The 16370-nt window shown below is 37.0% G+C and overlaps 2 protein-coding genes across 6 annotated transcripts in view; one reads left to right on the top strand and one right to left on the bottom strand.

The window, feature by feature from the left end:
• The window catches only part of LOC114156786 (NAD-dependent protein deacetylase sirtuin-3), a 10888-nt gene extending 2907 nt beyond the window's left edge, over positions 1–7981 (bottom strand). For 2 of the 4 annotated variants that reach the window (XM_028037284.1, XM_028037298.1), the window contains exons 1-4: positions 7703–7979; positions 1562–1784; positions 1181–1399; positions 785–1017 (exon numbers count right to left, since the gene is read on the bottom strand). In XM_028037284.1, the coding sequence (XP_027893085.1) occupies positions 785–1017; positions 1181–1399; positions 1562–1776 (667 nt within the window). In that variant the 5' untranslated portion in view covers positions 1777–1784; positions 7703–7979. Of the gene's footprint in view, positions 1–784; positions 1018–1180; positions 1400–1561; positions 1785–7702 lie in introns of all 4 variants that reach the window. The other 2 variants (XM_028037292.1, XM_028037310.1) reach the window with 2 other exon arrangements.
• Positions 7982–9683: 1702 nt separating this feature from the next.
• On the top strand, positions 9684–15853 carry tmem263 (transmembrane protein 263). 2 transcript variants are annotated; one of them, XM_028033549.1, is made up of 3 exons: positions 9684–9872; positions 12753–12819; positions 14926–15853. In XM_028033549.1, exons 2-3 carry the CDS (start codon positions 12753–12755, stop codon positions 15210–15212), a joined length of 354 nt encoding a protein of 117 aa, XP_027889350.1. In that variant the 5' UTR covers positions 9684–9872; the 3' UTR covers positions 15213–15853. The 2 variants fall into 2 exon arrangements, with proteins under 2 accessions (XP_027889350.1, XP_027889358.1); XM_028033557.1 differs by lacking the exon at positions 9684–9872 and adding an exon at positions 10094–10429.
• The last annotated feature ends 517 nt before the right edge of the window (positions 15854–16370 follow it).

The raw sequence follows: 16370 nt of genomic DNA, 5'->3' as shown, positions 1-16370 counted from the left end.
GCCACGTTAAATTACTGAGACAAAGGCAGAAAATCAAGTCAAGAGGCAGGAGAAAGCAGTTCTAATGAATACTTTGTTTTTTAAAATCAGCTTTACTGAGTTATTGTTTTATAATCAAATCTCAGTAGTTTCAAAAAACTACTTCTTTCATAAATTTCCATGTTTATAAAGTCAAAGCAGTGTTATGACTGAACCTCCATATCTCTGAGTCTGTAATGACAGTTTCTATTAATTCATGACAAATTACAACGTAAACTTGAAATGATTAAGAAAATGTGAAACTAATAGTATACATTTTAGCTTTAAAACAAAAAACATCTTTAATAAATTATAAACCTGTTTAAATAATGGTGTATATTTATTAATTCAATATATTTAAATGATGTCACACATAAAAACATTGAATACCTAATAGGAATTTATTCATTAAGTATGTAAATTATAACTTGTAGCTATAAAGAACTGTATTTCTTAAAGTTATTTTTCATTTTTATGTACCTTATTAAATATCTTTACTAAAGTGATTAAGGTCCTAGATAAAGTTTAGGTACTTGAGGTTATGAAATGTTTTGGCTTGAAATATAGAATTAGGGAAAACCACAGACTCTATGAGAAAGAAAGGAAGGAAGAATAAAAGCACAAAAGGAAAATTGTGACAATAAATTGAAAAGAAAAAAAGAGGAAAGATGGAAGGTGGGATGGACAATAAAAGCATAAATAAAGTCTGAGACAGCGTCAGAACGCTGTGGTAGATATTTGGATGTTTGTCTGTGTCCTAACTCACCGTTCTCCAGCCCATCGATGTTCTGCGTGTATAGCCGGAGCAGCAGACCTTTGTGGTGGAGCATGCGGATGAAGTAGTGGATGTAGTTGGGACGGTGGCAGCCAGGATACAAAGCCTTGGCCAAGGAGAAGAAAGGCTGGGGGTCGTTGGAGAAGTAGTCGATGTTGAAAATGGCCTCAGGGTAAGGGAGGTTGTACTTCTCCAGGTTGGCGTAGAGACCTGTTCCTGGAGTCCTGGAAACAACATAGAGCTCTCGTTAAGACACGTCATGAAAGTAATCCAAAGAAACAAAGTAAGAATAAAAAACAAGATTTAAAAATAACTCCACAGCTGAGACCACACTGACTAGGTGTGAAGTCATAAATCAAAAACAGGAAATAAAGGAGAGATACGGACCGGAAGTCTGGGATGCCGCTGGGTGTGCTGATTCCTGCTCCTACCACCACCAGTATGTTCTTACAACGGCCCAGTTTCACAAGCCGAGCCACCGACAACAGGCCGCTCCGGGAAGAGGACTTCACCGGGAATGAAGATGGAACGATCTGATCAGATGTGGACTCAGAGGACGGACAGGCCTGCATGGGAATACTGCCAGCTGTGGACATCGTTCCTTTACTGCAGGAAAAATAAAAAGGTCCTAGTCTAGTTTACGAAAACACTGACAGGCCTTATTCTTATTTTAGTACCACAACAAAAATGAAGGGGAATAAATCCAGTATTACTCCTATTCTATTAGTTCTACTTTAAAAGCGTGTGGCTACAGCAGCTTGTTTTCACCTTGTAGAGTCCAGTCTGCTCACACTGATCAGGCTGAGGTCCTGAGCGAGAGCCGAGTCAGGCTGCTTCCTTCGTTGCTTTCCACAAGGACCCTGCCATGAGTCCTGGAGTTCTGCAGGTTCCGGATGCCTGGTCTGGGAGCTGGAGCTGCGGGTTAATCTGGTGTCTGGAGGCTGGGGAACTTTTCTATTCCTACTGGACCTGGACCTGTTCATTCCAACACCTGGTAAAACGTAAAAACAACAGGGAGTTCTAGTTTCCATTCAGTTCTTTTATACATTACAGATTCACAACAAATGTTACATCTAGCTACTTTCACTTTTAAGAAATCCAATTCCCAATTAATATTCAATTAATCTGAACTCAATCCAGTTGCGATACGATCTCAGTCTACAGTTTATTCAGGAACGAGACACAGCTAAACAAATTAGCACTGCGCCAGTAATGTTTTCTTTAGGAAAGAAGAGAAAATGAGTACAACTTAATGACAGCATCAAAAGTTCTCTTGGTTGGTTTGTCCAGAAGAGAAAAACTACTTCACACAAAAGAGTTGGCTTGACATAGTTCTGATGAAAGGAAATGGCAGGACAATTTATTTCAGTGTTTTTGTCCTGGAAAGAAATGTGGTTAAACACACAAGTTCTGATCCAGAAGGCAAAGCAAAACTCAAAGATTACACTTGACATTTTATTTTCCAAACAAACTGGAATTAAAAAGGTTTTTTGACTAACTTTAATAATGTAACAGGCTTATTAGATACAAAATGTTTTCAGTCATTTATTTTTCAGTTGCCATTCTTCCTCTTCCTCGTGTTGTATTTAAAAAGCTGTTACACTGAAATCATCCCGACATCCTTTTCTCCCGAGTGTCTTTACACAGAGGGGAAGCTGAAATGTTTTAAAACTGTCAACAGCCGAACAAAAGCTAATGGCTGCAATATATTTAGCCCCCTCCTCATTCTCTCCATAGCTGCTATGCTAATACAGTCCACAGCTGTGGCAGCTTTACTGTTCAGGGAAAGCGGAGCGTAGCGCCGAGAGGTGAAGGGGAGGGAGTGAGAGTTAAAAAGAGGGGTGGGATGAGGAAAAAGAGAAAAGTTGATAAGAGTCAACAAACCCAGCTGGGTGAGCGGGGAAATATAGTAAGAAAGTCACTGAGTTGGCAACAGTAGGGTGACTATTGTTAACTGCAAACATGCAGGCATGACCTGCATGTATGTCATACAAACCTCACAGCAGAGCAACCTGACGTGGAGCTCCAGTGTTTCTTTCAGAGGTCAACCATTGTTAATTCATTCCACCAATCAGGAGTTTGCAGCAGAGCGGCCAGACAGAAGAAACTGATTAAAGGGCGCATGGCCACTCACCTTAACTTTACCAAAACCCACCATAGAAATGGCAAGACCCTAAAAAGACAAATTTGTCTGATGTGATGAACTAAAAAAGGTGTTATGTATGAAGAAAAATAGTCACTGTCTAGTACCATATATCATGATAAGTTTATCAGCCATATCGGCCAGCCCAAGAGTTTGGTGATTAGTTTTGGTGATTAGCGGATAAAGACAGAGATTTGTCAAGAAAAATAAGGCAATTAATCTTCTGTTATGATGATGACCTCAAGCACAGAGCAAGGGTAACAAAGCAGACTGGATATATTTGAGTTGTGTGGGCCAATCAGAGCCTGGACTTGAATACAATTCTCTGGAAAAAGCTAAAATGGCCGTCTACTGACCGTTCCCATTTAGCCTGACAGCTTAAGAAGATCTACAGGTTTGCAAAGCTTGTAGAGAGAAACCCAAGAAGACTCGAGGTTGGAATTGCTCCCAAAGACGCTTTAACAACATTTTAACCCAAGGGCAATAAAGCTATTTTAGAATAGAAAATCTAGACCAAGTTAAAGGATGTGAAAAGTCTATTAGATAAAAGCCTTAATACTAGAAAACCGCAATTTAATTATATCAAATTCAGTTTTTAGAAAGTTATTTATTGAGCTTAAAACAGATAAATCTTGCGTTTAAGAAATAGAAGAGACAACCATCCCAATTCCCTACTTTCAGTTAAGGTCCTCAATCTTTTTACTCCTTTAAGACTGAAGCCCCTGCATTACTACAGCCCCCTCCAGCCCCTTCACATCCTACAGAACTATTAAAAACAGTAGGAGGGTGAGGGTCTCTGCTTTTGTCTGGTCTGCTCTCAAAAAGACACTGCTGAGTACAGGCAATAAATCACAGGCCCAGTTATTAAGGTTTCTCACAGATGGTGTGAGCTACCATCACACAGCATCTTAACAGGACAAATACCCTCACCAAGTATGGTCGCAGTTGGATAAGTTGAATTTCTTTTACTTCGCACGAGCACAAAAGTAATTTTTTGTAAATACAATTGTTCAAAACATCTGAAATCCTTCCATTTTATTAGATAAAGCTCTAAATATCTGCAGATGCTGTTATTATTCTTTAATGACAAATAAATCCTTGTATAAATGACAAAGGGCATTATACGGATTTAGAAGCCCCCCTACTTACTTGCCCTTTCACACTACTTGCTCTTGCAGATCTCCCAGATCGAAAATCTGCGTGTCCCATAACAGGACCACCAGGATAGCGGCTGCTCATACGAGGGGATACAGTTATCTAATTAAGAGCGCCTCAAAACACTGGGAACACCTCAGTGATCACCTTCAAAACTACCCCACACCATCTCCTCAACTAAAAAGTCATGCTGTCTGATAATCCTTTCAAAATCCTGGAGGTTCAGACCAAAGGCCAAAAGCCGGCAAGAGAAAGAGGGCAACAAGTTGGTGCTAAAGCAACAAAGACACAGCTAACAGGGCGAAACCGGAGAACACTTTAAGCAAATACTGATGTGTTTACCTAAAAGACACTCAATAGTATAATTATCAACACTGCTTGCAGAGGAAATTATTTTAGAAATGGATTACTATTAGCTACTATTCTGATGATTAAGCGGTAAGAAAAAAGGAGAAAATTCACACATTCTGCAGATTTTTCATTTATCCACGTAAGACCTTTTTTAAGTGGTCTTACTTTAATGTATTTCTACATGTATTTGATGTAGAAATACATTAAAAGATTCAAATAAACTAATAATTTGATTCCCATTGAGAAGATAAACATTTTATTGCAGAATACGCAGAATTTGAAACAGATGAAGCTAAAACTAGGCGAGTGAGAAGTTATGGGTAGAACAGATTTACAGACTTTTCTTTATCTTAAATGCAAAATGTATATATTTTGTACAGTTTTGACTTAAATCACTGCTCTGATTGTGTTGTTCTTTCAGGAAATGCTATATTTTGGAGTATATATACTCCATTTAAGGATTAATCAACTACTAAATTGATTAATCCTTTCAATAAATCAATTCATCACAATTAATCTTATCATACCATCTTTTATGCAGATGAAATTTAGGAGATGCACAAATCAGACAAATCAGTTATATTCTCCCTTTGACAAAAGTCACAGTTTTTAACAGAAATTAAAGAATCACCAGATCATTTCCGCTTTCCCTCAACACTATCCGATTTTTATTCAACTCAAAACAAAATTTAAAGGATACATCATTTGTTGATACCTACAAAAAATAGTTTTCAGTTTTGGTAAATGCAAGCAAATGATGGATGGATGGTCAGACTGGTTTGAAAACTTTTTTTTTTACGTTCTGATGTACGTTTGGCAGAATTTCACTGATGCTCTTCACTTTGTAAAGCGCTGAGCATTCATGTCATTTTTAAAGGATTATTTATATTTATTTATTTTGAACATGATAGAAGTATAAAATTACACACATGAACAAGGAATGCAAAATACACATTTTTGTACAATAATCTTATCTTGCTCGAAAAGGGATAGGAATAAGAAAGAAACTTATGAACTCCGACCCCATAAACTCATACAATATTTTCAGATGGAGCCTCGTTATTTTTAATAGAAAAATTATCCTTGTAAAGTTATTGCAAGGAAGATTTTAGTGTATCTTCACTCAGATTCCACTTTCTGCAAATTATTGCTACAGTTTAATTTAATTTTAAAGAGACAAATAGCTAAAATGTGGAGCTGGAGTCTGTGGGCTCAGCTCAGCTGCATCTTAAAGCAGGTTTGGCTAAGTTTAATGAGGTGCTTTTCTGCTGCAACCCCACCATTTAACCCTCCACTCACAGAGGAGTCGAGGACGGCCAACTTTGATCTCCCCCGTACCCCTAACCCAGGGGACAACGACCAGCAGCCTGGTCGCCATGGAAAGCTCTTCATTACTTTGCTGAAGAGGCCATGGCTCTGTGTTCTCCCTCCCCACCTGCTCGCTAATGACATATCACTCTGTGTAGCATCTTTGTTGGCCTCTCTATTGACACAAAGCGCCGAGTCCTAATTTGTGTTAGGATGTTGTTTGCTCACACACAGAGGAAGGTGGGTGGTGGCGGCGGAGTTAAACTGGCCCAGTGGGTCGATGGCTAAGTAATGACTTGTCTAGTTGCCCCTCAAAAGACACACTAGCACTTAATTAATAACATATCAGAAATCAATGTCAATTCTCTAAAGGTATAAGACAAGAGAATACATTTTTTTTTTTTTTTTTTTTTTTTAGCAAATTCCAGCTTTAAGTACTCTTGAACAGTAATTATCCAGTCGCTCTTGTTGCAGAAGATAAAAAGTAGAAGTGATGTTTATGATGATATTCTTTAAAAAGCTACACACACTTTTCCTGTTTACCTACAAACATATGTGAAGGGGAAAATCCTCACTTGGAGAATTAAAATGCTGCAGTTCTGCAACTAACATGAGTTTTGTTTTTTTTAAATAAAATGTAAACAAGCAGTACATGAGTTATTACCAATTAAAACATTCAACCATGTCTCAATATTATAAATGTGTTAAACTTTTCTAGATCCTGAACAAAAACAAAAGCATGCCGAGTGTCTGCAGTGTAAGCCCACACTGACACCTGCTGGTAGTTTAAGGTCACTACATAGGAACTGTTCATGGAAACATTTATTCAAACATTAATTCAAATAAATAAATAAATAAAACTAACAACTACAAAAGGTAATTTACTGACTACACAATGGATTGTTAGCAATAAATGAGTTTACTGCTAGCTGTGAGTTGAATTTTCATACCATCCCCAATGATAAATTCTGGTCTATATTCACAATTAAATTTAAAAATACTTTATTAATCCCAAAGGGAACGATATCGTTTTAGTGCCTTGAATTAGTTAAATTTCTTCGGTGGGTCATTGTAAGTGGGGACGGCTGTGGGCAGGAAGGAAGGATATAAGAAAGAAAGGGTGGAAAAGACAAGGAAGAACAGAAGGGGGAGAGGGAAGTAAACAAAAGGAAGTAAAAGGGAAGGATAGACAGAGACAAAAAGTGAATGAATACAGGCACAAGTAAAAAAAAATGTAGGAGGGAGAAAGAAAACATGTATCCAACAAAGATGGAAAAACAAGAGGGCAAAAGACAAGGAAAGTAAGCCAACAAAAGGCAAGGAAATGAGGAAGAGAAAAAGAAAGAATACAAGAAATGGAGGATAAAAGAAAACATGCAATACATTGTGGAATAAATGCAGAAAACACAAATATTTCTCCATATTTTTGTTTTCTCCATTTTTTGGGGGGGGGGATTTAAATTCTTTTCCAAACTACTCTGATAAATCTGCTCCACCAATTAATGTATGCTTGTCTGTATGTGCAGATACATACAGTGTGTTTGAGAATTACCCTTTTTTCAAATCAAATACTTTTGAAAGCTTGAGTTCATGCCTTCTGTGCTTTGAGTCACTTTAAATTATACAAAAGCATCTCCTGACCACAGAGCATATCACAGATTTATTGACAATTCAGCAAACACTTTTAGCTGTAGGGGCATAACTGTAACAGCAAAAATGTTTTTGGTCGCCCCTATAAACTGCAATACAGATAAACAATAAATATATTTAAGTTAATGCTAAAAACTGACAATAAGGAATTGGAGAAAAATTCTATTGAATACAATATTTCGCCATTCTTCGGTAAGTTGGCGCTGAAATACTTCAAAAAAGGTAAACAGGGGTCGTGAAAATTGAAACCTAGACCAATCATAGCTTGGGTTTTTTCCCATTGCGGTGTTACGAGGAGTTACCTGCCTGTCTCCAGACCGCTCGACGAGAGATGCAGGCGGTCTGAGCCGCTTCAGCCTGAATGCTTTAACAACCAAACGGAAGCTCGCTAAGCGGCTGTGGCGCTAAAATCCACAGTGGAGCTCCGTCACTCGTGGCGCTCAGGTCGGCAGAATTGGGTTTGCTTCTTTTTAAATTAGTCCGTCTTCCTCTCAGCCACACGCAGGAAATCTGCATGGAGTCTCAACAGAAGTTTTAGGGAGCAGAGGTCTCACTCCGCTGTTTATTCCGTGGAATAAATAAGCCATCAAGAACTAATACAGGCGGGAAACAAGAATGGAGTCACATGACGCAGTGTTTCCGCCTTTAACATATACTTGTTCATGCATGTTATTCTAATTTGACGATGAACTGCTGTTCATCTTTTGTTCAATCTTTTGTTAATGTGTTGATCCTAAATAAATAAATAAATGAATAAACAGTGATTGCCTTTTAATTCCACCATGCTGTAAGCTAAATTTCTATACATAATAGATGGATTTTGTGGTAGATGTTGTAAATGTAAAACTTCCTAATAATTATGTGTACACTTTGGTTTGGAATAGAATAGAATAGAATAGAAATATTCTTCATTGTCCCATACAATGAAGGAAATTCAGTTGTACCAGCAGCAAGTTAAATCATTAATTTTGTTAACCCTGACTTATTTTATTTATTTACAACCTATAGGTATGCTATTGGTTGCTATTTAACAGATAAAAAGCCAGTTTACATTTTTTGAGTTCTTCTCAAATGTAATGTTTACACAGTGAACGTTTAAAGGATTTTGCATTCATGTTACATCTTACATTTCAAAAGTTTAGGACCTTTAGGAAAACTTTAGGAGAGGTTCTCCAGGGCTTCTCTAAATTGAGTGAAAGTTGTAGATAAATTTCAAAATTTCAAGACGTTGCCGTTTAATGTCAAGGAATTAGTCTTCGTGTCTATTTTAAGCTTACACTTTGAAAGTTGCTCCTGACTTTCAGAAAGCCTGGTGGGAATGTACTCCAGTAATCTTTAAAGTTTACTTTATGAAAACAGAAGAAACCTCTCATGAAATGTTCCTTGAAGGTTACCCAGTTGTTACATTTTTAAAGATGAATTTGACATTTAGAGCTTTGTAAAGGTCATAAAGTGTTGCTGGAGACCATGGGAAACCATGCTGCTGGTGATTTCTGCATCTTATGGGACTCTGACATGTTTATAAGACAAAGAATAACGAATGTGATACATAAACTTAGATTCAGATCTACTAAAGTACAGAAAACAACATAGCAAGAAAGTAGATTAATCTAAAAACCTTGGTTTGTCTAAGGGATACAGAGTCCTTCAATAACCTATTTAGAAGACATACTTAATTTTACTATATTACTATAATTTTATTATATTAAATAAAGATCTAATGGGCAACGTTAAATTATTTTATATCTCAGTTGGGGATTATTAATGAACCCGATCACATTGTGCCAACCATATCATTCATGTCTATGGTTCCGATAATCTATCATAGAAACATTATTCCCGAGGAATGGTAGAGACTCATCTCGTTGTAAGAGACGAGCTTAACTTGAAGGCCGCAAAAACATCTAATCGTCACTTCCTCTCTGAGGAAGAGGCGGGGCTGTTGTATTTTGATCAGTTTGGTAACACATGAATGATTCAGTTCATTTGAATGGTTTCTTTTGTACCCTCCAGTCAACACACTGAGTGACAGTTTGTGTGAGGGTCAGTAGGTGGTCTTTACAAATTATAGACATTTAATCTCTTCATTTGCAACCCCCCAAGAATCCCGCAGTATGTGTTCAGAATTATTAGTTAAATAAAACGGAATGCACTTTTATTAATACACTTTAAAAAGGCATTTATGATAATCCATGTAATAAATCCATGCTTGTGAAGGTCAGCAGAGTCAGAGATCCAGTTTTCAGACTGTACCTCTGTGTGTGTGTGTGCTTTGTGGGTGGAGATTGAGAACCTCCTCCTAAAAACACAGTTAACACCAGCCAGCTTCACTCCCTGCAGCACCTTTGTTATTTCTAAATTTGAGACTGCAACATATATTTTTTTATATTCATCATTTTACTTACTCAGTCTCACAATCATCCTACAACTCGTTGGATTTCTTTTTTTTCGACTAGCCACCATTACAGCAAGGTAAGTGTTATTTTGGACCGTTAGGGATCAGTTTTGTTTAACGAGTCAGCCATGAAAACTTGACTACAACCAGTGTTTGTTTTTCTTTTTCTTTTTCGGAAAACTAAGAGCCATGACATTATAACCACAGGCTCATGGCGAACTCGGACGCTTTTTTCAGTTTCAGCAGAGTAAGCGGAGGTTTGGATGTCGAACGTTATTGTGTAAAACCGTTGAAAATCCGCGAGCGACGTGACGTGACGTGCGAGCGAGCTAGAAGATTCTACACGTTTACCTTAAAGCGCGAGCAGTTACAGTGGTTGATGGCGTCGACCACACTCAGAGCGATAACGTGTCTTTAAAGTCCTATAATTTGGGGGTTAAAAGCCGTCAAACAACGTCTACGAGAACGTGTGTAGAAGTTGACGTTCGTATAACGTTGCAGGCAGCTAGCATAAATTGTTTTGACTTGGTTTGTTACTTTTTTTTGGAGGGGTAAACTCGTACAATTATATATTTAAAATCCATTCAAGGAATGATTTAACGTCCATCAGTTAATTCACGACGCCACTTCCTGAGTAAGTTTCCCTTTGTGGTCGTCTTTTACGACGGTCATCTCTATTTAGGTTCTGTTGTGAGCTTTTAGATGGACGTGTTATTTTGATCTGGGCTTAAATACGGCGACAGTTATGTAGAGCAGCCTTTTAAAATGCAAATTTTGCCTTCAGATTCCATATACCTGAAGTTAGATGTCCAGTTTTGCAAAATATGTCATGTCTCTTTATGCGACAGAGATTGCATGATTATTGCAATCCCTTCTATTATCTGTTATTAATGTCGGAAGGGTTGTCAGACTTTTTCTGTCTATTTAGTTCAAAAAGTGACACCAACATGTAATATGGATTCATTACACAAAGAAGAATATATGCTCATTTATGGCTGAAGGTTAGTGGAAACCTGAAATTCAGTTTGTACGATAAACATATTATTACAAAAGACCAATAATTTACAGAAATGCCAGTCTACTGAGAAGCATGTCCATGTAGTGCACACTAGATGCAATCAGTTCTCGATCTGGGAATACTGCTTCAATGCAGCACGGAGATGACCAACCTGTGGTGTTGAGGCCACATTTCAGAAGAATCTTTCCTAGCCTCAGGAAAATGAAGACTGCAACGTTGTTCAGTCATCTGAAATTCTCTCTGCATATAAATACCATGTTTACTTTTTTGAAAATCAAAGACCAAGAGTTTGGAGGAAGAGTGAAAAAGCACAAAACCCAACTTGCTTTGTGATACAGCGTTCTTCCACAGATTATGATGAATTGTGGAAACACTTCATCCTCTAATGTTAGTTTATTGTTATATTAAGTCCTAAGTCAGCTGCCTATCAGGAATTTTAGAGCATGACATTCTTGATGTGCTTGATTGACCAACAAACTCACCTGAACCCATACAGAATTTATGATGTTTTGTTGTGAGGATGAAAATGAGCAACACTTGACCCAACTATCCAGAAAGGCTGATGTTAAAGCAACCTGGGCTTCCTTAATAACTTCTGAATGTTTACCATCAAACATTTATTAAATGTATTCTAGTAGAGCCAGATATCAAAAGTGCACTTTTGTTTATGTCAAGACAAAATACATATTTAGATATTGTCTAAATACTGCGATGGACTGGTGACCTGTCCAGGGTGAACCCCGCCTCTCGCCCGTTGACCGCAGGAGATAGTCACCAGCACCCCGCACAATCTTAATAGGGATACGCATGTAACATGATGAATGGATATTGTCTAAATATATTAAATATTTTATTATCATTATGTCCGTTAATTCTGTTGCTATTAATATGCTGTGAAAGACTGACATTGGGTCAATTTCTTCTATGTAAACTGTTGTAATTGAATAGTAGTATAAAAAATCACTTGCACATTGTTAGAAGTTTATAATCCTGTTGAGATTCACAAATGAAAACTTAATTTCTCAGTGCCTAACTTTTCAGTGAAAAAAAAAGAAAACATGCTAAAGTGAAACTTCGCCATCTTTCAAAATCCAGAATTAATTAGTAAATTTATTTTATCCCAGCAAAATGACCCCAAAAGGAGTTTTTCATCAGTTTGAATTTAATCATCCCATTTGAACATGTTGCTCAGCTTAGTTCCAGACTATAAACAGGTCGGCCTTGTTTTTGGTATTAGTAGCACACCCAAAACACACTCCTTTATTTTCTGACACATTGTGTGCTCACAGTAGCCTGTTGTGTAGTGCTGACATTCAGCTCCACTTTATTTTATATACTAGTCTCACTTTGGACATTTAGTCTATTCTGGTGAAGGCTTTTGACTGCATACAATCTTGAAAGTACAACCTCTTCAAACTCTTAATGTTTTATGTTATTGTAATAACCTAACAGAATTAGCACAAACTCAGAATAGACAATACTTAAATTACTAACTTTGATTTTTGTTATTGAACAAAGTCAAAATACTAACATGTCGGTTTTTATGAAATTTCTGTGAACATTGTCTAACCTTTGGGGGGATTATAGTGGGATGTTAACTCCTGGAAAAGTCTGAAAGCTCCTAATTGTAAAAAAAATAAAATAATTTTCTTTAAATGGATAAGCATAATTTGTTTTCTAATGACCTTATAGCCCCTTCCATATGTTTTACCTCTAAGGTTTTTAAGGAATAAGTTGTATTTGCTTGTTTCACGGGTAGATATGTAAAACACTTGAATTATTTTATGCCATGACTTTAATCAGCACTTTGACAAAGTCATATTTTAAAAGTAAAACCTGTTTATTGAAGAAGATAAAAAAAATCCTTCCAGCTGTAATTGTCACTGCATACGTGTAACTACTTGAGTCACCTTAGTAATTTTGTTATGTTTGTTCTCAGATGAGTCAGGCTGAGCAGGTGCCTGAGGACATGCCTGCATGCCATACAGATGAGCCAGAAGCTACAGGTAAGCTGAGCTCTAAATCTCCTTTGGCACCTCATAAGACACTCAAGGGCAAGAACACGGTTGAAGTTTTGCTTTAAACTGACTTTTTAATATTTAATGAAGGAAAAAATAATCAGGCTGGATTTGGTTAAATTAATGTGAAGGCATGCAGAGTCTAAATTACAATGCAGGAATCCAGCTTTAAGAATCACCTAAACCTAATGAACTTCTCTGACATATTTAAGGAGTCATATACAGAGAGGCATGAATAGCACTGAAAAAATATGTAAACGCTACAGGACTTGTTTCAATTACGGAAACATACTTTCCATCACTGTTCTCCAAGTAAAAGCTCCATCATGTTTCAGAGTTATGTTCCTTTACCGTGTCAGTCATTAAATAAGACTAAACCTTTCTGCTTTGATTCAGTTTGAAAGAGCAAAATTATTTATCTTTTCTAAAATAATGAGAAACGTTTTTCATCAACATATTCCACCAAGTCAGAATTTAGCATGCAGTGAAATGTTTTTTAGCATTGCATTTTAAGTGTATGTTTTTGGTCAGTTGTTCAGGGTGTCCTTTTACAAGCATCACAGTAGTTTGCTAGAATGTTCATTCATTGTACTTCACTGCAGGGTTTGCAAGTTTCCCTCTCTTTCCCTGAAATGTAATAGCAGAGGTGTTCAAAATCAGTCCTGTGTGTTTGAATTTTTCTTTGGTTCAACACACCTGGATCAAATAGTGGTTCATTTGCGAGCCTCTCCAGAACTTTGACATTGTGTTGAGGTGGTTGGAGCCGAGGCTCATCTAAACTTTCAGGATACCAGGCCTTGAGTAATGGAGCCGGACACCCATAGACAAGAGTAGAAATGCAGTGCATGTCTTCAACCCTGAAGGCATTTGCAAACTGTAATCTTATTTAGTTGTTGCTGCTGCTTTTAGATCAATAGCCACTTTTCTGACAGGCTTTTCAGGCCGTGTTGGTGAATTACGCGTTTCATTGTGGATACCGACACTCTCAGCAGCTTCAGCCTCCTGACAAGGTTGTTTGCATTTGTCCTCTGGGTGGATATGTACATTTGACACCAAAGCACATTCATCCTTCCTGAATGGTACAATGGCTGGATATTTCCCTGGTGTTTATACTTTCATATAAATGTAAAAACAGAATAATGTGGCACCGTCAGGCATCCGGAAAATGTATCCAAGGATGAACCAGACTTGTGGAGGTTCACGCTTCTCTTTCTAATACCTTTGCTGATTTATTTTGCTTTTTTTTTTTTTTTTTTTACAAGATGTGACACAAGAAAGCAGTTTGAGGTGTTCCTTTAAAGTACACTACAAAATGCCTCCAATGTACTCAAATGTAAAGTAAGTTATCAAAACTTAGAAAATCCACAAACTCTTTAACTGGGCTTTCCCAGATTGTTTAAACATTTAGAAAAAAAAACTCACCAACGCCAGCAGATGGCATGATGTCCTAAATGATCGTTGTCTGTGAGAACTTCACCCTGGACCTGTGCGGTAGCTTTTGAAGCACTGACTTCAGTCTCAATCCAGGTCTGGTGAATATTCCCCAAACTCTTGAATGGGCTTTGATTCACATTTATCTCAAGGCTGAAATGATCCCTCTTGCTTCTGTGTCTTTCTCCACTACCCTTCTTTATTCCACTCATCTTCTATTAATGTGAACAGCCAGCCTAATTACCAAAGTCTGTTTGTGGCTCACCTTCTTTATACATAGTACATAATATTATTGGCTGCCTGCTGGACAACTGACACATGAGCAGTCTTCCATATGTTTGTGGAGGCTGTAATATAACATTTCTGTTTAAAAACAATTATGATTTTATTGTCTTTATCTAATATTCCTATTTTTTGTAAGTTTTTAATTAGCCTGAAAATTAATGAAGCATTTCACTTTGTGTTTATGCTTTTGAATAAATCACTGACATAAATTAACTATTCATTGATATTTTTATTTACGGAGATGCCCCCATAGTCACAGAGTAAACAATCCATCTTTCCGAAACAAATTCATCATTAAAGAAAAAGTAATAGTATTTATAACTTTTTGTCGTTGATTAAATCAATTCACAAAATGTTCGTTTTGTTGTTTTAAATCAGACGCCAACAAAGACCACCCACAGACACAACCGGGGATGTTCGGCAGGTTGGCGGGGGGGTTGTATGGAGCCACCAAAGCTACAGTGGGTGGCGTGACTTGGATAGGAGGAAAGAGCCTGGACCTCACTAAGACAGCTGTCTGCACTGTAGCTGCCGTGCCTATAATGGGAGTGGGGCTGGTGAAGGGGGGAGTGTGTGCCGTGGCTGGCGGCGTGACCGCGGTTGGATCTGCAGTAGTCAACAAAGTTCCTCTAGGAGGCAGCAAAAAGAAAGACAAGTCTGACTGACATGGAGCAGAGGAGACTGGACACAAAGCTCACACTCCTGTAGATGTTTTTACATTTGTAAGCAAGAGAAAAAGCAACTAAAGACTTAGAGCTGCAGTTTGCAAGTTATGTTGTTGTCTTTGTGTTATTTTTATGTAACTAGAGATAAAATTCACAATTGTTTAATTATGTTTTAAAAATCGTACATAAAAAGAAAGCAATACAGCACAGCTGTTCTCATTCCTTCTGATTCAAGACAATCGATGATGATTTGTGCCTTATAAGGAGTTGTTACTTTCATCTGGAAATAATTCACTTTCAGCTGGTAAATACTAGAAACACTGAGTCTGATTTCTAATTACTCCTCTTCAGATAAATACACGTACTGACAAATGATAAGATAAACCTGATCAAGGACATGGTAGGTAAAGTCGTTTTTTAATGTAGATTTTTATGGGTTGGTTTATTGTGTTTAACCTGAACATTTTGGTTCCATTTCAATGTGCATGTTTCTCAGATGTACTGTATGTCTTCCTTGTGGTAATCTTCTCACCTTAGTAGAAGATCCCTGCTTTAGACATTTTATTATTATTTTTATTACAATAAATGCATTTTATTACTGTGCAAAGGACTTTTTGTAATTAAATCTTTTCTTATTTGTAGCTTTCCTTTTCTTCCTCTTGTAAAATAAAGCTGAAAAGTTTTTCTAATTAAATTATGGAGGTAATTTTCTTGATTTTAGGTTATATACAGTACAGACCAAAAGTTTGGACACACCTTCTCATTGAACTCAATGAGAAGGTGTGTCCAAACGTTTCACATTGAATTCAATGAGAAGGTGTGTCCAAACTTTTGGTCTGTACTGTATATAATTAAAATGCTTTAAGTTTCACTGCAAAATTGTATGTTTTAATATTTGTAATGAGATTTTATTTCTTCGGTAATTCAGGACTCGTATTGCAGTAAATTCGTACTCTAGTAGCATTATACTGATTCATTATAACAATTCACTTGTAGTTAGTGCATAAGAATTGGTTAACTGTGAATTATTTTTAAATGAATGTTTATACAGAAAGTATGTTTTTATAAACCCTTTTTAAAGCCCTCAAAACAATACTTGGATACATAAAAAAAGATTTCCTGCAGCACAATAAAACATGTTTGGTTTCTGCTTGCTAA

The sequence above is a fragment of the Xiphophorus couchianus genome, chromosome 2, assembly GCF_001444195.1.
Source record: "Xiphophorus couchianus chromosome 2, X_couchianus-1.0, whole genome shotgun sequence".
NCBI lineage: Eukaryota > Metazoa > Chordata > Actinopteri > Cyprinodontiformes > Poeciliidae > Xiphophorus > Xiphophorus couchianus.
This window is presented reverse-complemented; position numbering and strand designations above follow the sequence as displayed.

Excerpts from the sequence above, each read along its gene's own strand:
- tmem263 (XM_028033549.1), top strand. The coding sequence starts at position 12,753 with ATGAGTCAGGCTGAGCAGGTGCCTGAGGACATGCCTGCATGCCATACA. Across the intron at positions 12,820-14,925 it reads AGATGAGCCAGAAGCTACAG|ACGCCAACAAAGACCACCCA; the intron begins GTAAGCTGAGCT and ends GTTTTAAATCAG.